This window comes from Ziziphus jujuba, chromosome 7 (assembly GCF_031755915.1).
Source record: "Ziziphus jujuba cultivar Dongzao chromosome 7, ASM3175591v1".
Taxonomy (NCBI): Eukaryota; Viridiplantae; Streptophyta; class Magnoliopsida; order Rosales; family Rhamnaceae; genus Ziziphus; species Ziziphus jujuba.
In genome coordinates this window covers 11,147,917-11,175,749 of record NC_083385.1, presented here as the reverse complement: position 1 = coordinate 11,175,749, position 27,833 = coordinate 11,147,917, and the positions used below count along the sequence as shown (strand labels likewise).

The 27,833-nt window shown below is 32.9% G+C and overlaps 4 protein-coding genes and 2 non-coding genes across 8 annotated transcripts; 2 read left to right on the top strand and 4 right to left on the bottom strand.

Moving 5' to 3' along the window:
- Positions 1-284: 284 nt before the first annotated feature.
- On the top strand, positions 285-4,250 carry LOC107406151 (LOB domain-containing protein 36). The gene is made up of 3 exons (XM_016013254.4): positions 285-703; positions 1,561-2,598; positions 3,607-4,250. Exon 2 carries the CDS (start codon positions 1,587-1,589, stop codon positions 2,535-2,537), a length of 951 nt encoding a protein of 316 aa, XP_015868740.1. The 5' UTR covers positions 285-703; positions 1,561-1,586; the 3' UTR covers positions 2,538-2,598; positions 3,607-4,250.
- Positions 4,251-5,416: 1,166 nt separating this feature from the next.
- LOC107424699 (uncharacterized) lies at positions 5,417-10,816 on the bottom strand. Of its 2 annotated transcripts, XM_016034553.4 has the most exons (11): positions 10,340-10,812; positions 10,072-10,162; positions 9,734-9,872; positions 9,422-9,523; positions 9,032-9,077; positions 8,551-8,626; positions 7,924-8,290; positions 7,034-7,283; positions 6,452-6,694; positions 6,247-6,366; positions 5,417-6,089 (listed from the first exon to the last, which is right to left on the bottom strand). In XM_016034553.4, the coding sequence occupies exons 3-11, from the start codon at positions 9,803-9,805 to the stop codon at positions 5,641-5,643; spliced, it is 1,725 nt and encodes a 574-aa protein (XP_015890039.1). In that variant the 5' UTR covers positions 9,806-9,872; positions 10,072-10,162; positions 10,340-10,812; the 3' UTR covers positions 5,417-5,640. The 2 variants fall into 2 exon arrangements, with proteins under 2 accessions (XP_015890039.1, XP_048335096.1); XM_048479139.2 differs by lacking the exon at positions 9,422-9,523 and having other exon boundaries at positions 10,340-10,816.
- A 1,067-nt stretch (positions 10,817-11,883) lies between these two features.
- LOC107424698 (transcription factor HHO5-like) lies at positions 11,884-14,350 on the bottom strand. The gene is made up of 5 exons (XM_016034552.4): positions 13,930-14,350; positions 13,585-13,811; positions 13,031-13,472; positions 12,612-12,688; positions 11,884-12,491 (listed from the first exon to the last, which is right to left on the bottom strand). The coding sequence occupies exons 1-5, from the start codon at positions 14,126-14,128 to the stop codon at positions 12,228-12,230; spliced, it is 1,209 nt and encodes a 402-aa protein (XP_015890038.2). The 5' UTR covers positions 14,129-14,350; the 3' UTR covers positions 11,884-12,227.
- Positions 14,351-20,588: 6,238 nt separating this feature from the next.
- On the top strand, positions 20,589-20,660 carry TRNAE-UUC (transfer RNA glutamic acid (anticodon UUC)). The gene has a single exon. It is a non-coding gene; the product is annotated as a tRNA-Glu (tRNA).
- A 358-nt stretch (positions 20,661-21,018) lies between these two features.
- Positions 21,019-21,091, bottom strand: TRNAK-UUU (transfer RNA lysine (anticodon UUU)). Its single transcript has one exon. It is a non-coding gene; the product is annotated as a tRNA-Lys (tRNA).
- A 475-nt stretch (positions 21,092-21,566) lies between these two features.
- Positions 21,567-26,428, bottom strand: LOC107424694 (upstream activation factor subunit spp27). 2 transcript variants are annotated; one of them, XM_048479779.2, is made up of 6 exons: positions 25,722-26,428; positions 23,263-23,377; positions 22,984-23,158; positions 22,579-22,632; positions 22,050-22,282; positions 21,567-21,866 (listed from the first exon to the last, which is right to left on the bottom strand). In XM_048479779.2, exons 1-6 carry the CDS (start codon positions 26,093-26,095, stop codon positions 21,741-21,743), a joined length of 1,077 nt encoding a protein of 358 aa, XP_048335736.2. In that variant the 5' UTR covers positions 26,096-26,428; the 3' UTR covers positions 21,567-21,740. The 2 variants fall into 2 exon arrangements, with proteins under 2 accessions (XP_048335736.2, XP_015890033.3); XM_016034547.4 differs by having other exon boundaries at positions 22,050-22,225; positions 25,722-26,422.
- Positions 26,429-27,833: the final 1,405 nt, after the last annotated feature.

Genomic DNA, 27,833 nt, shown 5'->3' with positions numbered 1-27,833 from the left:
AATGGAGAGTAAAAAAAGATAAGAAGGGCAATTTGGGAATTAGACGCAGACAGTACAGAGACAAAGAGGTAACTCAGAGAAGCATTTAATTGTTGCTCAGAATAAGAGGTCCTCGAAAGGTTTTTATATAAAAGAAAGATTGTCTCATTAAAGCCACGAATATGATCCAACGGCCAAAAATACTCCTGCTAAATCTCAACGACACGCAATAAAACGCATATAAAATTGACGTCGACGCCATTGTAAATGTCTAATTGTCTCCTTTTTTTCTTTTCTTTTTTCATTTTTTTTTCTTCCATCATTTCTAATATTTTTCCATTTTTACAATTTTTTTTTTTCCTTCGAAAAATTTAGAAGTTTAGCCGTCGTCTTCTGTTGGGATCCTGAAAGTCGAAGATCGGATCGAGCTCTCTCTCTCTCTCTCTCTCTCTCTCTCTCTCTCCCCCTCTCATTCAAACCCTAAAACCAGAGCGCTCTCTCTCTCTCTCTCTCTCTCTCTCCCTCCAAGGTTTTCCTTCTTGGCCGTTTCCCATTCAATCTTTTCATGCGAACAACGAAGTTTCGTTTCTCAAGCGTTGCCTGGTACTTTCTTGAAGGTGCGTAAACATGGAGCTTGAAGGCACGGAAAAAGAGAGATATACGAAGCAGTGGTCGAGTCTGTGATCCGAGCAAAGTTTGGAGCAGAATCAGAAGAAAATTCGAGGTGAGATTCTTATCTTTCTTTGGAGTATTTTCGCACTTTCAGATTTTCGAAATCTGTGAGAAAATAACTGGTTTGGATACGGTGATTGGAAGAACTTTGTTGTTTGGTTTCTTAAAACATTTCTTTTTTCAATATTTTGGTTCTTTTAACGATGGATCTTGAACGATCCACAGCATAAAATCGTCTCGCATTTTTTTTTCTTTGACCAAGAAGTTAAAGAGAGAGAGAGAGAGGGAGAGACGAATGAGATGAGAGATTCTCATTGACGCCATTTTTATTGTTTTACATTCACACCGATTAGTTCTTGGTTCATTGTTTTCTGTTGCACTGTCGTTCTCTCTCTACATCTATCTGGAAAGGCAGTGTAGTACAAGCCATTTTCTCAACGATCAGCTGGCAAACCATTCGTTTTCTCTTTTTTTTTTTTTTTTTTTCTCAGTAACAGTCCCTTTAATTTGTTTAATTAAATTTTTTTTTATCGAAGTTAGCAATTTCACAATATTTTGCTTTCATGATAAGTTACTATTTGATTGTATGTATCTTATTTGACTCAACATGTCGGTTTCTTTTAATACCAAGAAAGATGTGCGTGATTATGAGACGCTTTTAATGGCCTCTTTTGTCTAAAATCGATGAAAATGAGACTCTGCTGAATCCCTCTATACAAATTGTCTCTGTGATCACTCATGTCAATGGGTTCTTTTCGTAAATATAGACCCACAAAAAATAAAAATGAAAAAAACCTTCTCTCTCTCTAGCTTTCACTTTCTCTCTCTAGGTTTTTGTAATTCATGATTTTTTTCGTCTTTCTTGTTGAAAACATGTATATTATTGATTTTGGATTTTCTTTGATTTAGGTCATAGGGCAGTTTGCTGAGCGAAAATGTCGCCATCTAATTCTCCGTGCGCAGCGTGCAAGTTGCAAAGGCGAAAATGCACACAAGAGTGCGTGTTCGCACCGTATTTCCCACCGGATCAGCCTCAAAAGTTCGAGAATGTTCACAAGGTATTTGGGGCCAGCAATGTTGCTAAACTTCTCAACGAGCTCAACGCAAATCAGCGTGAAGACGCCGTGAACTCTTTGGCCTATGAAGCCGATGCCCGTCTCCGGGACCCAGTCTATGGCTGTGTGGGTCTAATCTCAATCCTTCAACACAAGCTGAAGGAAGTACAGAGCGATCTGTACAATGCCAAGAAAGAGCTAGCCACCTATTTGGGTCCCCAAGCTTTGCATCAGATTCTTCAACCCCCGACATATTTGCCGCAAACCCACCCGGGTCCCTCATCTTCTTCGGTCTTGCCGTACAATATGTCACCCATGATGGGAATCCCAACGGGGCCTTCACCCAGTGGTCAATTGGTCATTTGTGATCCTCTTCAACAGCAACATCAGACGCAGCAGATTTTCGAGGCTCAGCAATTGGCTGCGGCGGTGGCGGCGAGGGAGCAACAGGAGATGTTCCGGACTAGTTTTGAGCAGAAACAAGCACTGCACCAGCAGCAGCAGCAGACCCAGCAGCCCCAAGACCTTTTGAGGTTTAACAGTGGTGGGTTCGACTCGGCTTCTGGTTCGGTCACTGCAACTGGGTTCAATCAGATGACTGCAGCTGCTATGTCTCCTTCGTTGGCTCTTGGAAACTTTGATCTTTCTTACCATATTCAACCCCAACAACCAGAACATCATAATCCTCACCACACTCAGCTTCAGGCACAGATTTTGCTTCCACCTCAAGAGCCACAAGTCCAACAACAACAATCCCAGCAAACACAGCAATCCCAACAGCAGCAGACAGATCAAGGCGAGGAGGGTAGGGGAGTTGGTCAGACTTGTTGATGTCTGATCTCCAGCTCTTTTTAACCTTCCTGCTTTTTCAGTCAACAATTATTTTTTCTAGGTACACAGACTCTTCTTCGTCTCGTTTTTGTCAGTTTGTGATCATGTTTGTGCATATGCTGGGTTATTTTGTTTCTTTAATTAATTTTATTCTTGGGGTGTTTATGATCTTTCTTATTGCCCGTGCACCTGAGGGTTTGTGGAGGACTAGATGCGCTTTGCATTTATGAATGCTTTGATGCTTTTATGTATAATTTGGCCTGTTTTTTCATAAATGGGGAAATATCGTTTGGTGGCTGTGGAAAGGCCAAATTACTCTTTATTGATAGAGCAGGGGGTTGGTTAAGAGAATTATTGTCTTTTTTTTTTTTTTTTTTGGTAGAAGAGAATTATTGTCTTTTCACAGCCAGGGATGCCCCTCCATCAACAATTAGAAAAACCTATCCGTAGTAGCAGCCTTTGGTTTTCTTATTGCATGCTTTATGTAGTTTGTTGGTTTGTTTGTTTGTTTTTTTATTTTTTTTTTTAATATATATTTTTTTGGTTATTGATTATTGTTCTTGTTTCTTAAAAAAATAAATGATTGGGCGTGTTGATGTGATGCCTTAGATAGGTGTTAAAATGACACAATATTTGCATGTTGGAAAGTATGAAAATGATAGGGAAAAAAAATAAAAATCTAAAGCATGATTTGTACCAACTATTGGACAAATATGAGGTAGCTAAAGGGGTTTAACGCTATTTGGCTGACTTTAAAGAAATTTAAGATGACTTTATCTGGCTTGGATTGCTCTTCTTTTTTCTTTTTTTTTAATCTTTTATTTAAGGACAACACTATCCTTATTTGTTCGTGCTTTCTTCTTCTACCTGTTTTCGGCTAACATTTTTTGCTAGCTTTCTAACCTACCTAACGTTGGTCAATATTGGCTTCGTATTATCGTTTATGAAAATATGTTAATCCCAATATAGTACGGAACTCTATTTTCACCAAGTTAGGCAGATTATTAATTTTTTTTCTTTTATTAGTACTATGCTAATTGATTCTTGTTTTATTCTCCCTTCTGTGCAGTTTTCCGTCGCATACAAGTGGATAGAGAGAGAGAGAGAGAGAGAGAGAGAGAGAGAGAGAGAGAGAGATTACATATAAAATTTGGAAAGATTTACGTCTGAGCTGCAAAGGCTGCATTGGTTTTTTGAATTGAAGAAGACATTTAATATTGGGGATACTTTTTCTTAGGGTAGAATCCGCATTGATCTTCGAGTACAGTTTTTTTCTTTTTTTCTCTTTTGGTTTAAGTAGTGATGGTTCATTCTTCTTTTTTAGAAGCCAAAAACGTGTAAAGGCCTTGATAATAGCTACCAACTGTCCAAGGATTCTTCGTTATTCTGGGAAGTTTTCTACTTTTTTTTTTTTTTTTTTAAAAGGCCTTTTGTTTCTTTTCGATTCCAGTTTCTCACTTTTCTTTTCTTATACTGACAATTTTTTTATTCCTGCTACTGAACCAATACTAGCTCTTCGTTTTTTGTTTCCATTTGGCTCGAAAATTTCTTCAGGACGCAGCTTTGATTTGAAGTCTGGCTGGTCCATGGGAGAGAGTGCCCTTTTGTTGGTCTATATGGTTCTCATTTGATATTTAAGCATTTAAGATGTGAATAATCTACATATATATGAAAAGTTTTAGACAATGCTTACCTCTTGACTATTTCCTTTTACTGTTGAATGCGTATGTTTAATTTTATATTTGCAGGTTATAAAAATATCAAAATGACAGATATCATAGATTCAAAGTTAAGTACATAATTTGAATTAGTTATAAGTGAACCTCAAAGAAATTTATGGATCAATAGTAAAGACCATCTATTTGACTATTAATTAATGATTTGGAGAAGAGAACAAAGGTAATTAATGCATATTGTCGTCATTAATTATTTGTGATTTATTTTGAGCTTGACTTTTCTCGAATATGGAAAAAATAAAAATAAAAAAAATCACCTAAAATGTATTTAATTTGAAAACCATGATTCACAATTACACTTTAAACGATGACACAAACATTGAGAAAAATTCAAAATATAATAGTGGCTCCACCCTGTTGCCGCTTATCATAATGCTTTAAACAGCAGGGTCAAGGCAATCAAAGAACACTGCACTCGAGGACAATCACCTGATTGGCTTCTTCTTTTAATCAGATCAAGTTCTTGACTTTTAAGTCATTTGCTATGTTCACAATGCCATGCCTTTCGAATAAGGGATTAGAGTTTACCTTAACGAGTCAAAGTCATCATGTGATTGTGTTATTAAACAAACTTTCATACTATTTATTTTATTTTTCTTTGGTAGGCATTAAATATATTCTTATTTGATAGGCTCATGGAAAATAAAGCAGAATGCCAAGCTAATAGTTATTTTACTAAAAAAATAAAATAATAATAATAGTTCTTAGCAGATATGGTTTTAGTTTATTACTATTTTAAGACTTTGGCTGTTCGTATAAGATATCGTATGAAAGTATCTGGATAGAAGAAGAACATAAACCATTTGTTCCAAATCGGTTGGCCGATTATAAAGTAAGAAATAATTTTTATTCATGCTGGATTGATTTATTAATGTTTGGCCAAATTCGTCCAAGAATCATGTGGAAAAAGGAATTGATAGATAAATTCTTGCTTTTCATTATTGTATTAACCAAACAATAATACCGAAACAGGTAATAATAATCATATTTCATGAATGAATTCTTCCATTTAGTTGTTCATTTATTTTTTGGTGAATAATTATGATAGTTGTTTATGTGTTTATTTATATTTAAATGGCAAGCCAAGGAATGGCCCCTATCTGGTAAAGACAGAAAGAATAATCATGTAATTCTGGATGCCAATAAATTTTGAACTAAATATTAAGATTTATTTTAAGAAGAGAAAATTTTAATTAGTGAATATACAAACCAATTTTGAATGTGGAATAGGTTTTGAGTTGGTAAATCTCTTAACCAATAAAGACTGGAAAGGGAATTCTTTCCTTCTTTTTTCCACTCTTAAAAAAAAGGGAAAAAAAGAAAGAAGAAAAATTGTAATAATAATTATAATGAACTTAGTCACCAACTTAATCCGAATCTGAGGACATTTGAGAATGAGGATCCAATGCAAAGACCATTTTAGACAGCATCTCTGCCATGTCTTCTAAATCATCCTGCCCAAAGCCCCAACTCCTAAGCAACTGAGCCCCTGATGCTCCTCTCTCAACTCCATACCTCCTAAGTTTCACCAGTCTATTCTCCAAAAATGGCAACACGGCGCTGCTAGAACGCAGCCTAGCTGCCATTGGGATGGAATGAACCTCAAGCGATCCCCTCGAAGGGGATCCCATTATTGGACTGTCCAATAGCTCACCATGTTGCCCAACATGATTCCCAAATATTGAAGGAAATGGTAACGGTATTGGAAGAGGACATTGAGCCACAGAAAGATGGCAGAACATTGGCCTTCTTGTTGCATTTCTGTAAGCAGTTCCAACCATGTTATTCACTTCAGACACTGAAGCCCGATTACCTCCTGCAGAAAAGCAAACAAAGAGTTATAGTACGTTGAATGCATTTGGGCCCTTAACAAAGGGCTCTGATTTCATCGGGTGCTAACATATATAGATTAGTGTACTTGTGTATGTATCTATAGATCTTTAATTGATAATGGCTATGATCCTAAGCTGTACCTGAACCAAAGGATCCGTGGACGGTGATGGATTCCACTGCCTGCAAGTCTTCCACGTCCTCTGCTATCTCTGGTGTCAATGGCTGTAAATTCCCTAACAAAGTTTGCTCAACCTGTTTTCCTGGATTTCAGAATGATATATAACTTACCAAATTCAATTCTTAGAAGTTAGAACCAACAATATGAAAAGACGTTCAAATAAATACCAATCAAAGGAGGGGCTGGCATTGCAACATCCAGAATGGCCACCATATTCTGCCTAGCCTGCCCTGCTAGTACTTGTACAACCCCATTTACATCCATAGAACCCGATATATCATGTGAATCTGCAGTTGGGCCAAGTTGTTCCAACCGGAAAGGGAGGGTGGTAGAATGTAGCGTAGCAGCATAGACTGCACTGCAGTGGTAAGGCTTCTCATCTTTGAGTGCGAGGTACGTGGCAGCTTTACCTTCAACATAACATTAACAGGATATTAGCTCAAAGGAAAGCTAAAAAGACGGGTTTGGACAAACTTGGAGAGTATAGATATTTAATAAAACAACCGGACAAAAAATTGAGGCAATACGAGTATCAGAGTATGTAATCCCTAGTGCTCATATTAATGTGCAGATATTTACACAGTCAGCATCATTAAGAAAGGATTGCTACTTAACAGAATGCATTAATTTCAACACTTGACTTGTATCGTTAGAACCAAATACCCAAAACTGCTAATGGTAAAATACTCCTAAAAAAGAACCAGTTCATTACTCAGATGGCTAGAAAATCAAGTGGAGGTTTTACTTACTTCCACTTAGAATGGGTAAACCGACTGGTACTATCAGCTTACAGAAGGATGATAGTCTTGAAAATGAGACTGAATCATGGAGATCCCTGGAGACTGACTGCTTCTGACTTCTGGGGTTAGTGTGAGAACCAGGACTTCGGACAGCATAGAGCAACACTGGAGTGTTAGCGTATTCATCAGCAATATTCTCCAGGAAATCAGCAGCTACAGCTGAGAAACCTCCTGAGTCATCAACAACAAACTGAAAGCCCTGTCCAAAAGTACCACAGCCTCAGGAAAGAAGAGCGAGGAATTAAAATGATTCAAAATCAAAAGATATTTCTCCACATTGCAATCATACATTACGGACACAAGCTAAATTTCATCAAATGCTGACAAAAAGATGCATCACAAGATCTTTTATTAAAGCTTAGTGTAAAGTTTACAAAGTTAGATGATAGTATCCAAACAAACATAGCATATAAGGTTTGAATTATATTCATCTAATTAACATGCACGACATTCTCAATTGGACCAGCAGCAGAGTTGAAAACATTGCCTATAGCTGTAGAGATTGTTTAATAGACCATATCAAATGAGCTATAAGACTAGCTCACTACGTTAACACTGGAATACAAAATGCAGCAGGGAAAGAGAAAACCTAGGTTCAATCTTATCAATAAATTAAGATTGTAATAGTTGGAAAATTTGGTAAACCTCCATGCACTCCAAGCTTCAAGAGTCATTCAGAAAGGGGTTTACAAATTAAAATTAATGAAGTGAAGTAGATGCTACCATAAATTGGAAAACTATTAATGTCAAAACTATATATGAAAAATGAAGAGGATGAGTAGCCTTTGAGTTTCCATCATAGTTACACTGAGATAACAAGTTTACTAATGAAAATATACCTGAATATGATCACATTCTTCAACAAAAAAACGAAGTCTCTCATTCAGTTCTTCTCCTCTTAAACCCCCAGAGAAAGCATCCTTCCCAATCCCATAATTGTCAAATTCCTGAACATCCAACCACAGTCCACTTAATTCATATATACTTTGGGGATGATAGTGAACTTTTGAGAAGTCAGTCCAAAATTGGACACCATTTTCTAAACTTTCAACTATATCCTTATCATTAATCTCTCTTCGAGAATTGTTCTCCCCACCATTGATCCTACTTGTCACAGTCAATTTCTCTTGCTCTTCCTCATACAAACTTTCCAAGAACAGGTTCTTCCTATGAGGTTCTGATGCATGAGTAGATACATGACCAGCCCTGCAAATTGGTCTATAGACATTTAGTTCATTTAACCAAAACAGAAAACTGAAGAAAGAATACAGCACTAAACCTTTGGAAATGTAGTGAAAAGATTCATAATTAAAGACTCATGTCTAGAATTATTTATACATACCATTTCTTTTCTATCCATTCAATATCATAGTCAGGGAGGGAAAAAAAAAAATTGGCATTTAGAAAACCATATGGTACCTATTAATAACTAATAGAAAATACTTAAAACTAAAGTCTTGTCTCACCATGTGATAACATCTGAAGGTCCAGGTGAACTTTCATTGTATAATGTACCACGTGAACTCATAGACCCAAGGGTTCCTACAAACAATGATGAAGCATCAGAACTTACATACTAATGAAACAAAGGACAAACAAACAGCATGCACATACAAGTCCCTACTTGAATTCATAATCATAAACTATTTATTGTTTATCGTTTTGAATCTGTTTCTAAATTCCTCATTGGTTTTCATTGGTAATATTTGTCCCTTTTTTCCACTATAAAATATCCTCATCCACATAACAGGACAATGTCTTCTACCTAGCTTGAATTTCAGCCGTCACTTGATTTTCCTCTTTCTCTAACTGCACTAAAATCGTTATTCTGCCATCCTAAAACATATCTGAGCAGAATAATATGAATATGCATGATACATCTCACTTATTATCAGGAAGAGAGAAAGTATATTAGAAATTATCACCATCGCAGTATCAATCAAGTACCTTGGAGATCAACTGAAACCAGGCGAGGAGTATAAGTAACACTGCCCTGAATTTAAGCAAAACAGAAAACAAAAGTTATGAGAGAAAAAACACAGAATCGTTCAATTCAACTGGGATGCATTACTTAACTATACATTTTAACATCTACTGATTATTAAAAGTTTTGGAAAAAAGGAGTATCGAAAGAGGTTTCCTAGCAACACCACTTGACTAATAATAAGGAAAGCATGACAGTAAAATGCGACATGTAAACTCAAAGGTTTGCTCTTAAAAAAGTGACTACTGCTATAGTGGAAACAAAAACACAACTGTTGAAATAGTAAATAGCATAAATTCAATAAAGTTAAACGAAAATGTGCTTGGTTTGTGGTTCAATATAAAAATGTGCACCTGTTGTGTTTCACCAGTACGGTAGAACACATCCATATTTATATGCTGATTCCTGAAGACTGAATCAGCATAAGGGTCTGCTGCTAACCCAAGCAATTCATCCTTCACATGAGTACATAGAGTAAGTTCATAAGGTATACCATTTAATCAAATAGGCACTATAATAATCCTTGCAGGAAAAAGGTTATAACTTTGTGGAAAGGCAAAATTAAGCAATCGAACAAGGAATTTTAAGAAATAGAAAAAAAAAAAATTACCATTTTTCCTTAAGTACCAAAATAAGACAAGGGAATAATGTTCGAAAAGCTATACCTGAAAGTTCCAAAAATGTGAGCCCACAAAGTTTGCAAAACCTCCAACTTGAACGGTCACTATTTCCCTCATACTTTTCCCCTCACAAAGTAAAAACCTCCACTGAACTCAACCTTGTTACGTAGGCTATGTTTCCATCCTGAATTTTAATTGGGAAAATGACCCAATGAAAAAAGCAAAAAAGGGAAAATTAGATGGAAAAACATAATAAAGAGGGATTTGTTATTTTTCCCTTTAAATTAGTGAGGAGAATTACAATTCTTGCATTGTAAAATGTGAGGAAATGGGCTTGAATAGATGTGAGAGAGAAAAAAAAAAAGGAAAAAAAAAAAACTTACAGAGGAAGAAAAGCTAGAGAGTGAAAGCTTGAAGCTTGATGATGGGTACTTTTTTATCTTCTGCTGTTGGGATTTCCTAAGCCTTGAAGCTCTGCAAAAATACAAGTTAGAAATATAAAGAAACAGAGAAAACTTTTAGCTTGAAGCAAAAAATGGAACAGAGAAAAAAAAAAAAAAAACTAATTTTAGCGCCGAAAATACGTGGAATCGCTAATTTGCGAAAGAAAAAAAGGACAAAAGAACTTTACAGTATTATTCAAAAGCTCACCTGCCGTAAAAACGGTGTGATTGGTACAGTAACAGAAATATCAAAGAAAGACAATGAGTTTTCCGGCGAGGCTATGAAACACAAGCGGCCAGGGCGACAAACCTGGGGTTTTAACGAAACGGCGAGTTTTAACAAAAGGTCTAGAAAATCCATACCCACCTTGAACCCGGGTCTCCCAGGTTCAAATTAGTACGTGGCTTCTCATTTTGTCACCCTACGTAAAAATTAAAAAATAAAAAATAAAAAATAAAACTCATTTTTAGAGAAACACGGTCCCATTTAATAAAAAATTAATTTTGAAATTGTTTTATAATCATTAAAAGAGTCAAGCTCCAACAAGAAGTAGACCAAAAATTGGCTCTTTTAGATCCTATTGTTTTATCTATTGCTAAATGTTAAATTTTCTTTCCCTATCTACCTTTTCCTGTGTCATTTTTTTGGTTGAAAATCAGTGGGTTTTTTGAACGGACTAATCAATGGCATTTTTTTTTTTTTTAGCCCTTTTTCTTTTCCAAGTTTATGTGAAAATGAATGCCATCAAGGTTAAAAGATAACCAGACGAAATGACCATAATCCATGTTAATTCCACCTTCCGACAATGAAAGGAAATAAACCCAATATTCCCACTAATATATATTTTTTAAAAAAAAAAAAAGAAAAGAAAAAAAAAAGAGCGAATTGAAAAGATGGAAAAATGTTTGGTAGTTAATCAACTTATAAGGCACCAATAAAGTAACATCATAAAAGGAATCATTCAATTTTTTTCCAACCACAATATTCTTCAGGGTCTCACCAAATCTTTTGTAGGAGATTCAATGGTTTTGATAATTTCATCCTGAGAGTGATTGCTTTGTCGTGATCCAAATATTGTCTCTGGAAAAATCTAGCTGTAAAAGGATATTGCTGGTTGTGGAATTGGATAATCTAAAATAATGTGAGCCATTTGTTTTATAATTAATCAAATTCATATAGGTCGAAATTACAAGTTTCAGTGGGTTTAAAGTATATCTTATTTAATGCTGTCTGTTATACCCATTAATTCAGATAATAAAAAGGAATATATTTGAAGATTTATAGAAAACTGTAACCGATCTATCTCCCCTCTGTTGCAAGGAAAAGAACCAGCACATGCCATCTTAAACATCCATTAATGGAAGATAAGAATATTAGAATAAAGCACCAAGCTGTTGATACCATATCGGTGAGAATTCTTCTTCAGATTGGCACACTGGCTCTGCACCACCAAGGTCCATTTCATACAACACCAGTAAGATAAGCATAAACAGGGAAAAAGATTTGAACACTGATTCAAGGCAAAAATAATGAACATATTTGCATATTTGCAGTGAATGTAATGTAACTAATTGTTGAGTTTATGATTGCTAGGCAAACCTATTGTCGAGTACTATAGTGTTCATAAACTCGACAAAAGGAAAGGAAAAAAAATATAGAGATATATATATATATATATATATATATATATATATATGTGTGTATGTATCTATATATTGAACCTTAAAAAGTTGAAGATATTAGAGCACATATAATACAAGGATAGAGTTAAAAACACTAAGAATTAATTTCAAGTACATAAACACTGTCATGTCATTTTCCTACAAATCCAATCGATAAGGGTCATTACGCAAACCTCTGCAAAACAAAGCAGAGGAAGAAACTTGCATGTGATTTTGGAAAAAATAAAATAAAAGCCATCACCTCCTTCTCTATGGTGAGTGCCTCAAAAAAGAAGTTCAACCGCAAATCCTTGTCCTTTTGTCAATTATCCCTTATTACACTATGCTCTTGATATAAAGAAAATATTATTTTTCCCCATGTATGTCTTTTGTAATCTGCAAAATTCATGGGGATAGCTGTAGCTGTATTTGAACTATAAAACATCTTGTTCAGCTTTGTGAAGACCACATTTCCAACTATGGCCATCCGATTTTTCATCTTCTTCAGCTTCCATGCTGTCACATCCATTACTAGATAGGCCTTTAGCAGACCCAGCTGCACCAAGGGGACCTTGTGGAGAACCGGACTGTGAAATGTTTGCCTTCGAGTTGTCTGGACTTTGTTCATGGGCCATCCATAGGTTACCTCCTTGGGCAGCCGATGAAGGCGGTAGCTTTCGCACATGAAGTCTATATTTCTGCACACAGACACAGCCCAAACCACAGATCTTTAGAAAGAAGAACATTCTGATAAGAAACCAAAAGAAACTAGAGGCTTTATATGGATAAAAAAAATAAAAATAAAAATAAAAAGTTACCTGCAAATGGCTTTTTACTTCATCATTTGTTAGGCCTTCAACCTGCATAAGTTCTCTAATCTGTTTAGGTGTTGCTGCTGCAAGACAGAATGATACTATTTGAGTTAAATGCTCCTCCAAGTGTGAGAATCTAACCTCCAAGTGTGAGAATCAAACTATTAGAACAAAACCCAACTGGAGTATTTGGAAGATTATGATAACAATAACTCAATTAAATTAGTATTATGCTATTTTTCAAAGATTGTTACAGGAATTTCTACAAGCAGTTTGAGATCCTATGTATTGGGTTTTACCATAATTTCCCAAAGTTGCAACTCTCAAAAGACAAAAGAAGATATTCTAATTCCAAATTTCAAATTCTTCCAAAATCTTGCAACTTATCTCATTATCTGAGTTATGGAATCAATATTTTGTTTTACCTTGGGATCCGCCGAGCTGTTGAAGCGCATCGATAAAACGCCGATGAAGCTCCGGCGACCAGCATCGTCTCTGTTTCCTGAAAGCCTGTTGTTGCTGCTGCTGCTGCTGCTGTGCTGTTTGGTGCTGTGTTTTGCTGGGTATTTTCATTTGATCTGTCAAAAGTGATGAACTGGAACCACCACCATCTCTGCAGCCATGGCTAGTCTTTGAATTGGAATTGGATTTGGAATTGAGAGAACCACACAGTTCGGCGGCCACTGGTGGCATCAGAGAAAGGCTTGGGACTTGAGAAACCTCCTTATCTTCCTTCAGGCCACTTCTCAGTAGACCACCACAACTTGATTTTCCCTTGAATGGCACAAAAGCCCCTCCCCTGTTTCCGTAATTGCAAGAAAGTTCTATTGGGTTCTCGGGCACTGACCGATCGTCTTCTTCGTTTCTCTGAAATTTAAAAGATATAACGAAAATAAGAGGAAAATTTAAAATCTGATTGAAAAAATATATAAAAATTTACCGAAGATAATGGAAACTTAAAAGATGTTTAATTAATTACCAGTTTGAGCTCTGAAACTGAGCATTCTCGTTTCTTGTAATCGGAGTCAATGTTTGTGCTCCATAGCTGTGCAGAGCTCATCCAGTTCCTCTTGTCACTGAAATCATCTCCCGAATCCGCCCTTCCATTTTCATCAGAATTTCCTTTCAATGGTATGAATTCTTCAACCACTGGTCCGTTTTTCAATTCCTTACACTGCGTTGCTTCCTCTTTCAATCTCTCGATAGCTGCAAAATCACCCAATGAAAAAAGAAAAAATCAAATAAAAAAAAAAGGAGGAAAAGTCAGAAATCAATCAGAGAGATCACAAAAATATCAAAGAGAGAGAGAGAGAATAAAACCCACCTTCATTCAAGAGAAGGATGCAAAGAGGAAGCTCACGCTTAAAAGCATCGACCTTTTTCATTTCATCTTCGAGTCTCTTCACAAAATCATCGAGCTTTGATAATTTCTCAGAGATATCTCTGATGGTTGAAATTTCCGAAATAAACTCAGAAATGGTAGTTGGGATAAACACCGAACTCGAATCCAAGCTCAGTTCCATGTTTTTTTTTTTTTTTTTTTAATTTCTCTTTAGCTTTTCCAAGATTTTCCAACACTTTCTTTGTTCTCAAACATTGCCCGGATAAGCCTGATAAGGAACAGAGACACCCATTTTATATACATATGAGGAAAATTGGGAGATTCAGGACAAGAAGATTCGCTACTCGCATTCGGGTCGTCGCGTCTTTGGGTCACCTCGGCGACTCGGTCCAATGAACTCTTCATCGACCCGCGAGTCGTCCAATTAGGTAATTCTTGGCTTCCGTATTTGAGCGGCGAAAATTGTAATTAATAAAATATTTTACTGTCTTTTTTACTTTATTATTCATTTATTTATTTCAATAATTATCCTTTTTTAAAAAAATTTTAAAAAAGCATTATTATTTTTATTATTATTATTATTTTTTTTTTTTGGCTTCTTCAAGATTCTTCGTTAGGTGGGCTAAAGGAATCGCTGGCCAAAAGCGACGCAGTCGTTGACCTACGCGTATATATTTGTACTGATTAGGGGTAGTTTGGTCATTATGGATAACCATGTCTTTTTATCTTTTCGCTTTGTCCTAATTACCAAGATACCCTCTGGCCCTCAAAAAGGCTACCCTCCGGATAGAACCGCTTAGTCAAAGTGCGTGATATTTGGACTGCTTTTAAAGTTGGATCACGATGTGTAAACTATTCTTCTCATTTTCCATATTTACCCTTGCTTTTTGCTTAAAATATATATATATATATATATATATATAAATATATTACACCAATTTAATTTAGACTGTACATATAAGAAAATGAGTAAATAAATGCAATACAAATTAGGATAATTAGCTCCCTTAGTCTGAATTATGCCTGTAATTGCATTTTGATCTTAAATTGTTTTTTAACACTTTGCTCCACAAATTTCAATTTTTCATGCATTTTGATCCTTAAGTTAAATAAAAAAAATAACAAAATTACAAAATTAAATAACTTCACAAGATTCCTCATATTACACTACACGCATTGCATACCTCAAAACTGTTTAAAAGTACATGAAAATAATTCAAAGGATCAAAAAATGCACAAAAAACTGAATTTTAGGGATCAAATGTCAAAAAAAAAAATTTTTAAAAGCAAAATGTAAATATAAGTATAATTCAAGAACTAACAAAATTAATAAATTTAAAAATCATACGGAAAGATGTTTCTGCAAACTTGGAATAAAAAATAGTAACAGTTTAACAAAATACCCCTACATTGTCGATAAACTTAGTTATCAAGTAAAAAATGTATGTTACATTTGAAAATAGCATTCGTTGTTTTAAATTATAGTATATTTGTGATTATTAGGTTATAAATTGTTGTGGAGTAGGGTCTAAGTTAATGTAAACTTGATGTACATCTACTGGAGTGACATGCAATAATATTCCACAATGGGAAAAAGGCCTTCTGTTTCCTTTGAAGGGAGTGGGAGGGAACACGGTGGTTTAGATTTAGTCAATCCATATATTTCTGTTTCTTTCTTCCAATTAATTGCCTTTTTTTTTTTTTTTTTTTTTAACCATAAGTCTTTGTCTGTAATGTTTTTGACATTTTGCCCTCTAATGAGTTTCATGATTCCCATTGGTTTTGTCAATAATGTCATGATGCATGTTGAATCTTTAAAACCAACAGCTTCTAAAGAGGTGGTGCAAACCTACACATCTACAAGAATTGTTGTTAGAGAGAGAGAGAGAGAGAGAGTCAAACATTTTACATTACAACTTTCCAAAGAAACTAATAACAAATTGAAGCTTGATCTGTTTTAGAAACAATCTTTGACATTGACCCATTTCTATAATCTAAAGGTTTGATATGGCTTATAAATAGTAGCCCTCATAAGTAAATATGTACATATGGAGTCTCATATGTAATTAAATGAAACCAAATATTTATCTATCATTACTTAAAAAATATAAATAAAAATAAAAAAAACCATTAGATGGACAGTGGCATTATAGTCAAGATAAAAAATAATAATAACAATAATATAAAAGTGAAGTAGCAAATGGTAATATATGTGTATTTTTGTCATGTGAAAGATTCCTTAAGGGCAAAGCAACTTTTTTAGACCGCTTAGCTATCACCATGATAATGATGAAGAAGATGATAATAATGCTTCAATTCGGTTTCTTTCACACTTCCACAGTTTTCCTTCTCCTGTCAGTTCTCTGTCACTCACTCACTCCCCACCATGGGCCTCTCTATGTTCATATCCTCGAGCAAAAAGTAAAAACAACTCGCAGTAAATAATCAAAAAGAAAAAATCAATAACAGTTGTCGGAACCAACAAGGTACGGACACGCGGAGAGAAAATTGGTGGAACGGTGAGATTCTTCGGTGCTTTTTGTCGTCGGTTGGAAAAAAAAAAAAAAGAAAAAAGAATCCTACGTGTCTTCCAGAATTTCATGAATTTTTTTTTTTTTTTTATAAATTTTGTAGAAGAAAATGGCGCACATACATAACACATCGGTTTTGATTCCTGTTCTAAGATTCTGTCACTATGAAACGGACACGTGTCCTTGAGCATCCCGGTATTTTCGGCATGTGAGAGAGAAAAAAAAAAAAAAAACCACAGGGATGGGTTAATGAAATAGCTTTGTTAGTCTTGGAGATAAGGATTCTTGGGGATGGGCTACGGTTGGTTTTTGTTTTATTTTCGTTAAAAAGGACAATGAATAAGAAGAAGAAGATGCCATCTCTTGCAAAATGACAACCATTTGCAACCATCCATTGTTTCTGAAACATCCAAACAATTTACATTGTACTCTTTCCCTTTTCTCTTTTTATTTATTTATTTTTTAATGTATTTATAAATAATGAATTAAGGGTTTGTTTTTCTATGACATTTTTTTTTTTAATATAAATTCTATCTACTTACCATGGGAATGCCTCATATATTAATTTCCATATGCACAATTCTATTTCTGTCAATAATTTTAATTTGGGTTTTGTTTAGGATATATAGATATAAGGATTTATGTTGTCTAGGAATATGATACTCAAGGCATGCATTTATATTCCAAGTAGTACTATTAACATTGCTGAATAAGGAATACAAGTCCTGGTGTCGAATCGAGAGAATTCATGTGTCAAAAATTTCTTAGTTATAAAACTACAAAGAAAAGCATCTAGGCTCTAGCTAATAGCTAGCCAATCAATGTGAGATTCTGCAAAGCAACTAATTATATGGAACAAAACTAAAACAGGATATGCCTTATCTTTAATGGGTTTATTGGATTTGTCACTTGTGGCCGATTTCCCATAATATTGCCAGTGTAATAAACAAAACTGAGAGAATTCAATTAATGTCTAAACTAACTAATTGGTTTCTTTGGTCGTTTAAGGGAAGCATCTATACATATATATATATATATATATATACAAAAATTCTATGGCGAGGACGGTCCGCATGAGAACCGCAGTATTAGTGATGATTTTTTAGAAAATCGTCACCAGTATTATAAAAAACTGTCATCGATACTGTGGTCCGCATGAAAACCGTCCGTACCATAAACGGATTGTATATATATATATATATATATATTTGTGCATATTTTCAATAACAAAGAGAATTTTTAAGAAAAGTGAAATTCTAAAATGTCATTCAATAATATTCTTTATTCTTTTTTCATCTATAAATAATTTTTTTTTTTTATATTTTCTCTTTATTTTATTTTAAATTAACTTTCAAATATTAAACAGTAATATAGGAACTTGTGTTATATTGAATTAAATTTATAACATTGGCATAATTGTATCTTCAATTAACTCTTTATTTATTTTATATATTTATTTTAAAAAGTTAATTTTTAAAAAATATCTCCAACCCATTTTTTATTTTGATTTTATAACATATAGAATTTGTTTAGCTCTCTCTAAATGTTAAGAAACAAATCAATTTTCTATTTGTATTTTATATCATTTTTATTTTATTTGGTATTGTACAAGTTTCAACATCACTTACACATTTTTGGTAAATATATATATATATATATATATATATATATATATATATATATATATGATTATTTTTTTTTTCATGGGACATAGGTTAATAATGTTTATCATAGTATTATTATAAAAAATAAAATAAAAAATAAAAAAAACTTTATGTTCACTGGAAAGTCAAAACCACTTTGTATATTAAAAAATTAACATAAAAAATCTATAATTTAATTTATGCTCTTTATTTTGAGAGCCAAACTCTTAAAAGATTTCCAATAATATTATTTATTTTAAATAGCAGAATTATAAAAAAATAGAGAGCATTTTGAAATATTTTAAAGAATTAAAAGTAATTTTTTGTCCAACTCCAAATATATGTAGCAACTCTTTATTTTGCATTTTCCCCCCTAAACAATTATGATTTATACTCTCTCTCTATCCCTTTTGTTTTCTCAAAGTAGTATTTTAAAAAATTAAAATATAAAATTATAATTAACAAATTAATTAAAATTATGCATAAAAAATTGTAAATTCATAAATGAGTTTATTAAATGCTTTATATATAAAAGCGAGTTTAATTTTCTACATTTAAAGAGTTAAATTCAATTTTTTATTTTAGCTTTTTAATTAAGAGAGATTATTAAAGTTATAAAAATCAAATATGACTTTTTAAATAAATAAATAAAATGAAGCTTTTAAAAAATATTTTGGAGATGTTCTTAAAAATATGCTCCATGCTTTTTATTTTGAATTTTAAAATCAAAAATAAATTTAATACGTTAGATATAAATAGTCAAATTCATTCTTTATATTAGATATTATACAATTCAATTTAATATTAAACAAAGTTTCAAGCCACTAACATATTTTAATTATCAGTTTTTATTGAACCTTTTTTAATTATTAATAATTGGGAGGGAATTTCAATAAAAGAGAGAGGAACAAAAATAGCTATAAATGCTTATTGAAAATATATATATATATATATAATATAAAAAGCATTATTATGAGAACTTTATAAAGTTTTACTTTTTATATTTAAATATATTCTTTATCATAAATAATAGGCTCTTTATTAAAGATTCCTTTAAAAAATGCTTTTATTTCTAAAGGTTAGTTTTGTAAAATAAAAAATATAAAACAAATAAAGGGTTCATTGAAATGGTTTAGATTTATATATGCATATATGATGATGATGATGATGTAGGATCATTCTCTGGTACGGGTTAGGTTGTAGCTAGGCTGGAAACCAACATTAGTCAAATTGTTGTGGGGGGGTCTCAAACTTATCCATCTCCTAATTCGATTGCCATGCATGCCCAATCATAGCCAAGTTGGATGATTCTCATTTTCTAATTGAGGATGGGTTCTCTTGAAAAAACAACGGCCGGCTAAATAATCATAAGCCAACTTTTTAAGCACGTTTTCTCTGTCTAATTGAATTTAGTTGTTGATGCAAAAGGAACATATTCTCATTTTTTAGGGGATTTAGATTCATGGAATATGGACCCTACACCTATTGGTTAATAGATTTTTATAGCATATGGAATTTAATTTTAATCAGAGTAAGATGCTTTCTGAATATATTTAAACATGATAAATTTTGGTTATCGAACTGTCTCTTCCACTTTTTTGTTATTTGAGTCTTTTTCATAATACGATTGGACATAACTTTTAGAATCTTTTAGGTACTTTTTGGAGCGATAGAGAACAAACTGAAAAATGTTTGAAATGGAGCTAAGTTCAAATTTTATCCAGCCAACGGAGCATATTGTTAGGAATCCGTGCCTATAAAAGTACCAAATAGCTAGAGCATAAGATTCTACTGCCAAAAAGATATTAAAAAGAATGTGAGAGGCTGAGATGAATGAACATTTTTGGGGATTAAAAGCTGTGAATCTTTGAAGATCCGGAATTCTTAATTTTGAAGCTTTCTGTACAACTAATTTTTTTTTTTTTTTTTTTTTTGGGTTAATTCCAAATCCGAACCATATCTCTGTCAACTAAATTCCTTCCACATATCTCCATAACTGCATGCCTATGGTATTAAGGGAGGCCGTCGTTATCAAACTTGCTGAGGGAATCTAATACAGAAAAATAATATCCATTCACTCAATTAGGCTTTTTGGTTTGAGTACCAGCAAATTAAAAAAAAAAAAAATGGTCCTGAGTAAATATTAATGTTTTATTTTTCAAAAAGTTTAATCTTTATCGCTCAGCATATCGGTAAAGTGAAAAAAAAGCAACACCCAAAATGTCAAAAGAAAATAGAATAACAAGAGAAAAAAGAGATAAAACTGGTGGAGAACATTGATGCAGTGGGATCAAGTAACTACATGGTGCAAAGGCATCCTGTAATGTGTCACTTACACATTTAATGGTGGATATCATGTGCTGTATATAAATAAATGGATGGAAATGCCCGTTGATAGTGATGACATTAGCATTTAGCTTTTTTAAAAAACAATTAACTAAAACCTATGTAAAATTCAACCATCAATTCCATTGTCGTCCAGCGGTTAGGATATCTGGCTTTCACCCAGGAGACCCGGGTTCGATTCCCGGCAATGGAATATTTTTATTATTATTATTATTATTATTTTTAATTTGTGATTTTTGATTTTGACAGGGACAAAACGCAATTAATGAGTAACCCATCAAATAAGACAAAGACGAAACACACACTGAATTGACCTATCAGCCGCGTAATTGTTTTGGTGCTTACACTTGGAAGAATAAAAGTAAGATGGTAATGCTATTATACAAAGTATTTCGCTCCTCTCCTTGTCGAGGTAGATCTGCTTGTTTCCCACTGCTATTTGTATATTTATATCTGTTTTCATATTTTTGTTTGTTCTCAGAAAAGTCAAAAAAGATTTTTATAAGGAAAAAATGCAGCAATTTACAAAAAATAATTGATTTTAACTAAACCGCCGTCTGTGGGAATCGAACCCACGACCACATGGTTAAAAGCCATGCGCTCTACCGGCTGAGCTAAGACGGCTCATGTACAGTTTTCCCAATTTGGTTTTCAAAATTAATTAATCATTTTTACACAATTTACAACCCGTCTCCACTTTTGGACAAAGTTTGATGGTTTGCTTTGCATTTTGCTGCAATAACTATGGGTATTGATCTCTTTCTCACCAAAAGAAGAGCTAAAAAATCAAAACTGGGCTTACTAGCCTCACCTTCCTTGCTAAGCCACCTTCTGAAGGACTCAGCCAAGGTCTTACTTCAACCTTAGAAGTTAAAACTTATTCTAATCTACTATTTGAAAGATAACTGCTTTTTTTCTCTACCATGTATTCTTTTTTTCTCTACCATGTATTCTTTTTATGTTTAACTGAATATGGCTATTGCGTATTTTTACATTTTTATCATGAGTGAGGTTTTGGACCAAATATCCATCGGTTGACATTCACAATTTTCAGAAATATGTAAAAGGTTGAAAAGCAAACTTTTAGCAATTTCAGCTGTTGAAACAAGTTGTAAAAATGACGTTCCTTGGAAATTGATTAATCTACATATTGTTTTTCTTTTTACAGATATTCAGTTTGCCTTGTTGGCATTGAAACAGTTATATACTAATTGAACTCAGAAAGCAAAGGTTACACTTTTCTTAGGCTTGGAGATAACAATATAGAAGCAGCTCACTGGCCAGTCTTTATGAAATGAGCAGACAAGAACTTTGAAACGGTAAAGCCATTGAAGGAATCAACATCAAAAAGTTCTTTCAGCTTCTCATCACATAGTATTCGCCTCTTGTCAGATGGATCCTTTTTTCAGAAGCAAGATAAGAGTTTCAGACAAGATTTTCATCAAAGCTTAGAGAAAAATAAAACAGAGAGAGAGAGAGAGAGAGAGCCAAGCTTTACAAAATTGCTAGAATTACTTAAACAACATACAGAAGTTTAGGGTAAAGGATTCTAAAATATACTTCACGAGTAAGAAACCCATACCTGGAGGTTATTTTGTTTTATGTAATCCCACATTCTCTTTACAACATCAGCTCTTGATAATTCACTTTCTCCAGTTCCAAGAAACTTTACTAGAGCACCTGAAAGTTGAAGAGGAGCAAGAAAACCTGATTTCCCTCCCTTTTGTCGCTTTTCCTTACTTTTTGGTTCATCTGGCTCTAAATTGGAGATCAAGATTAGGTTTGTATAAGAATGTTTATAAACCTGTAACAAAGCTAAAATAGGCTAACTGAAATAAAAGGGGATAATATGCCTGATTGAAGTACGCTGCCAAAAATCCTCTAGATATTTATGAAAATGAATTTTGAAAAAAGGAGCAGACGAAATAACTTTTTAAACAGGGTGTCAAAACAAAATGGGAAAGCAGAATAGATATGAAATAACATAAGAGGAATGAGTTTAAGGCGAAACAGGAAAAACATGTCAGAATTTGTACGATCCATTGGTATAGTCCAAAATCTAAAACAATTTCCTAACAACATCATGTAGGAGCAGAACCTTATCGTCCTACCTTCTCTGTCTTGCTTCCGTTGCTTTTTCTTTGGTGTTGAATTATCTGAACCAACTATATCAATACAAACAAAAGCATTAAGGTTCGGAATTTAACACAAAGTTGTTATAATGGAACGAAGATGTTTGAATCAGTAAATAACACAGAGTATCATATTGACTATGACATTAATAATTGTTCAAACTCTATTCCATCAAATAATGAAGGTTAGAATGCCGTTGCTCATGATATTTTATAATACAATAAAGTAAAAAATAAGAAATGTTCCTTTTATCTTTATAATGCAACATAACATATCAGGCTCATCAACAATTCAAGTATCATAACTAATTATATATTTTACTCGTGAATTAAGTGAAGAGCATTAGTACACCCTTATAACTAGTAAACAAAGTGTAAGCATACCCCCGTCAGAGTTCAAAGACCAAATATGCTTTGACAGGGCCTTATTCATTTGGAACATGTCAATGGAATCAACACCAAAAAGAGCACGCAGTGGCTCATCACAAAGTATAATCCGCTTATTACTTGGGTCTTGCAAATTTTTCTCTCTAATATATGCCCACATTTGCTTCACAACCTACAAACAAATAAAAGAATAGATAAATTAAACCAGTGACAATTCCTTAACAGCAGGTTAAAATACAACTGAAATGCAACATCTCCACAACTTATCAGATGTACCTCAGTTCTGGCCATTTCAGACACTCCGATGAATTCTTGAAGTTGTGGAGAAAGGCTACATAATTTGCTAAAACCACTTCCTCTTTTCTTTACCTCGTTACTTAGCTTGTTTGTCCTGAGTTTTAAGATGAAGCAATATATAATCAAGATTGATCATTGATCCTGCATCCTTCTGACCTCTTACACCATGCATGCAAAGCATCTCTCTTTCACTCTCAAGTCATTATTATGCATGTAAGAATGAATGAAGATATCTAGGACCTTCTCCAAAACCACTGGAGGCAACCCCACAACATGAGCCAAGGCCATGTGCTACAGAACTAGGAGACAATAATGCGAATACTATATTCAAATACATACAAGACAAGGTTTTGATTCTTTGATTAGTTTTTTCCTCTCTCAAAATTAATCCAACAAAAGTAATAGATATAGAGGCAGTAACAATTTGCTTAGATGGTACAAAAGGCATTTGGATCCAATTTTAAGGAAGATGTCTTCTACATGAACTCTTAACATATTAGTGGGTGCATCCAAATTCTTCTACATGTGCTAGTACAGACAAAGTTTCAACATCAATCAATTCATGCAATAGAGAATGTTTTTCCTTTGAAGCTATGTTAGTGTTTAGTGATAGTTTGTAGATTGAAAGGTGTTAGGTTACCATCATTTCAAAAACTCATGTTGGTCGGAAATGGACCCAACTATTGATATTAAACCACCACAACACAAACACATATAATATCAGCTAAAAGAATGTTAACATTTGACCATGACCATTATGCCCATTTGGAAGCATATGAGAAAAATAGGCTGTTAAAATCACTTTAGAAGTCATCTGAAGCAAATTTCTGGAAATAATATTGCCTGCCAACTGACTTCCTGAGTATCAAATCTTCACGTCTTCATGTCAAAGGAAGATTCTGTAATATCATTATCAACCTTATCATTATCAACCTTCTCTTTTTTCCTTTTTTTTTTTGGGTAAATTTATTACCAGCCCATTTTCATAATGAAACGAGAAAATTAAATTTTTTTTTTTTTTTTTTTGTGGGTAAATTTATTACCAGCCCATTTTCATCATGAAACAAGAAAATTAAAATTATATATCATTCTATTGAGCCCCCCAAGGAAACTGCACACAAAATTAAGTTTACTGGCTACAAATCATTTTCTTCTTTAGTATATGATAATATATATACAGGTATGTTGGGAGGGAAAAAAAAAAAAAAAAAAAAAAAGAGCAAAAAACTTTAAATTTGGAAAACTAAGTTTGGTCCTACTTTGAGTTTCGAAGAAACTTCAAGTGCTGGTAAGCTATATATAGCAGAACTACAAAACTTGCAACAAAAAAAATGAATTATTGGATGTGGACAGAAAATTAAGAGGTACGTAAAAGAGTTAATATTGATGCTCTAAAATGATTTGGTTGATATTTTGCCCAAAAAGATATGCTAAATTAAAACTCTTTTCTTAGGGAGAGACTGAGAGGGCAATGGAAGGGGAATTGGAAAATAGATTAACATTTAGAAATAATCAATAAAGGTTTGAATCTGTATTAATTTTAAGAAAATGATTATCTGGTGGCGATGCGTTCCACAGCAATGACACACACTGGATTAATTGAGACCTGTTCAGATTAAAATAGCTTTTCTCAGTGCACACTACTCAAATCTCTTCCCCAATCTTCATCATCAATGAAAACACAAAAATTATTAATTATACTAATAAATTAATCATACACAAACCATGTTAGAAAGAAAGCAGATAATAAGAACATAAAGTCGTAGACAAAACTTCTCTTTAAGAAATTTAAGCCCAAAAAATATAAAAATAACTTCTCTTTAAGAAAACTCAGTGGGCAAGTTATCGTACATCTAACTTTCAAACCACGCTCGTGCAAGTCTAAAAGGTAGCCCTAATTTCCATAAGTAAAGGCATCTAATCTGATTTTGTTACATTTTCTTCCAAATATTAAAATGAAAAGAAAATTCATATGCAAAGAATAAAATTTCAATCACAGAGCGATTTAATCTTTAGGGACAACAATTAGACATATATTTATTTTATTTTTTAAAAAAACAAGGGCATAGAAAAATATTAACGGTCACATTTTTTGGACCCTTTTTTTTTTTCTCGCTCACGGTTGCATAAAATTCGCATAACCTCTCTCCTAATACGACGAAGCAGGTAGCTCTAAACAGTAGAGCATCTTTATTTGTGTTTATAAGAGTAAAAGTACGAGTTCGAATCAAAATAGTTTTAGATAGTTTGTAAATGTGGTGAATTATTTAAAAAAAAAAAAAAAAAAAAAAAAACCTCTCTCCTAAGACATTTAAAAAGAAAAAGAAAAAAAAATACATGAATAATGAAAATAGTCAATTGATAAACACATATGCAAATCGAAGTTTCAATGGATGAATGAATGAAAATCAATAGCTTTTCGTTGTAATTTAACTGACCGTTTTTTACGCTTTGTATTTCTAAATTCTACAACTTCAGCATCTTCTCCATATTCATCGCCGCCGTCGTCTTCCTCCTCATCTTCCTTCTTCAAATCATAACCGTCGCTTTCTTCAGATTTACCATTCAAACTCCGATTATCCCCTTCTTCTTCTTCTTCTTCTTCTTCAGGTTCTTGTTCTTGCTCGGTTCTGTCGAGCTCGCTTTGGAGGAATAAGTCAACCTGTTCCCTAATGAACGCCTTCTTATCAGACAAATCCACACCGAAATCCTCCTGGAGTTTCCGGCGGACGATGGCGGTGGTCGTCGTGTTGAGGTCTGAATTCCGAAGAAATTCTCGGAGCCTCTCGATTAGCTCCGAGTCCGATACCATTTTCTGGTCCTCTCTCCAGGGCTTGGCAGAGCAGAAAAGAGACTGGACACGGGAAACGAACGAGAGAAGGGAAAGAAAGAAGGAAAGGACAACTATGGAAACGAAGAAAAAGTTGATTGCTTTCACCAGTTTCTCGTTTATCGTTACAGTGAAAAGAGAAAAGGCAAAGTCCTCGGCACCAATTATATTTTATTGTTATTATTAAATTAATCATTACTTTGAGATAATTGAATTATTAATTTACCGCGTAGCAGCTTCTGCTTCACCTCGTATTTGGCTTCGAAATCCGTACCTACTCTTGATTTCTATCTGGCGGGCGGTGCCGTGTTAGGCTTTAGCAAGTTTTCACGCACAATGCAATGTAACCGTTTCCAATTTTTCTATTTTTCTTGATAAATTGGAAAAAAGACGAGTTTCAACCGGACTATCTTGGTCATTGTCAACTTATCCATCGCAAGCGGAATTTTTCTTTTTCTTTTTCTTTTTCTTTTTCTTTTTTTTCTTTTAACTTGTACAAAATATATTATATATTCTATATATATATATATATATTTTTTTTTTTATCATATGTATACCTTTTCTTTGTGGTGGATTTTATTATATACATATACAATTTTAAATTTTTTGAGCACTCTTTTAACATTTGATACCTTAATGTGTTGTTAATGTATTATTATTTTTTGTCTGGAAAATCTATTCAGGATCAACTTATCTAAAGAAAAGAATTTGGATTTACATACAAAAAGAGAGTGTTAAAGATGACATGATGTATGATGATATACCTTTTAATGGTGCGGCAATATTTATAAATAATTATTAAAAAAATATAAATATATAGATATTAATATTATAATTTTTTATTTCAATTTTTGAATTGGATCATGAAATTTAAAATTGAATCCGATACATATACTGTGAGACTCAAACGTGAAAATTTTCTCTTTCAATTAAAGTTGAAATTTAAAATTAAATCTAATTCCATACATATATATATATATATATATATATATATATATCACTAATACAACTTTATCCTAATTCGATATGTAAAATATTTCCAACATTAAAAGAATTACAAAACTAAAAAAAATCAAGAATACTTTAATTTATTTGTACAATTAAATGAAAATTAAAGTAATTTTTATTTGAGACACATAATGTCTTATATGCGCACGGTAATTAAGGGTATAAATTAACTCAATATATTCGGATTTTCATTGTTAATTTATATGAATTGGTTAGTAAATAAAGGAAAAAATCAATTTTAAACAAAAGTTTTACGTTTTCTAAAAGTATGAAAACATATTGCTCTCTTTAAACATATTAGCATGATAGGTGATTTAATACATTATAAATTAGAATAAAAATATAATATATATATATATCATATTTAATAATATTTATTTTTTTAAATATTTATTTATTAATTTATATGTTATATTAATATGTTAACTATAATACATATACTTTTGATAAATATATTGATAGATTAGATGATATCTATAGCATTATTTTTATTAGATAATTGAAATTTATTTATTTATTCTTAGGTTATATTAATATACTATTTAATCAAATGGTGATATGTGTATTTTTTATAAACATATTGGTAGATTAGAGGATACTTATAATGTTATTTTTATTAGATAATTGGAGAAAAATAAAATATGGACATTGATTTTAAACTGATATAGGGATTAAGTTAGAATCAATATAATTTCAAACAAGTTAAAATCAC

Bases quoted from the DNA above. Each gene is read 5' to 3' on its own strand.
- LOC107406151 (XM_016013254.4), top strand. From the start codon at position 1,587: ATGTCGCCATCTAATTCTCCGTGCGCAGCGTGCAAGTTGCAAAGGCGA.
- LOC107424699 (XM_016034553.4), bottom strand. From the start codon at position 9,805: ATGAGGGAAATAGTGACCGTTCAAGTTGGAGGTTTTGCAAACTTTGTG. The intron at 6,367-6,451 runs GTATTTATTTGA...TCTGAAATCCAG, and splicing joins GCCAGCCCCTCCTTTGATTG to GAAAACAGGTTGAGCAAACT. The intron at 6,090-6,246 runs GTACAGCTTAGG...GCTTTTCTGCAG, and splicing joins CCACGGATCCTTTGGTTCAG to GAGGTAATCGGGCTTCAGTG.
- LOC107424698 (XM_016034552.4), bottom strand. From the start codon at position 14,128: ATGGAACTGAGCTTGGATTCGAGTTCGGTGTTTATCCCAACTACCATT. The intron at 13,812-13,929 runs GTGGGTTTTATT...GTGATTTTGCAG, and splicing joins CATCCTTCTCTTGAATGAAG to CTATCGAGAGATTGAAAGAG. The intron at 12,689-13,030 runs GTAAAACAAAAT...TCTGTCTTGCAG, and splicing joins ACAGCTCGGCGGATCCCAAG to CAGCAACACCTAAACAGATT.
- LOC107424694 (XM_048479779.2), bottom strand. From the start codon at position 26,095: ATGGTATCGGACTCGGAGCTAATCGAGAGGCTCCGAGAATTTCTTCGG. The intron at 22,633-22,983 runs GTATGCTTACAC...GTATTGATATAG, and splicing joins GTCTTTGAACTCTGACGGGG to TTGGTTCAGATAATTCAACA. The intron at 22,283-22,578 runs GTAGGACGATAA...AGCCTATTTTAG, and splicing joins ACGGAAGCAAGACAGAGAAG to CTTTGTTACAGGTTTATAAA.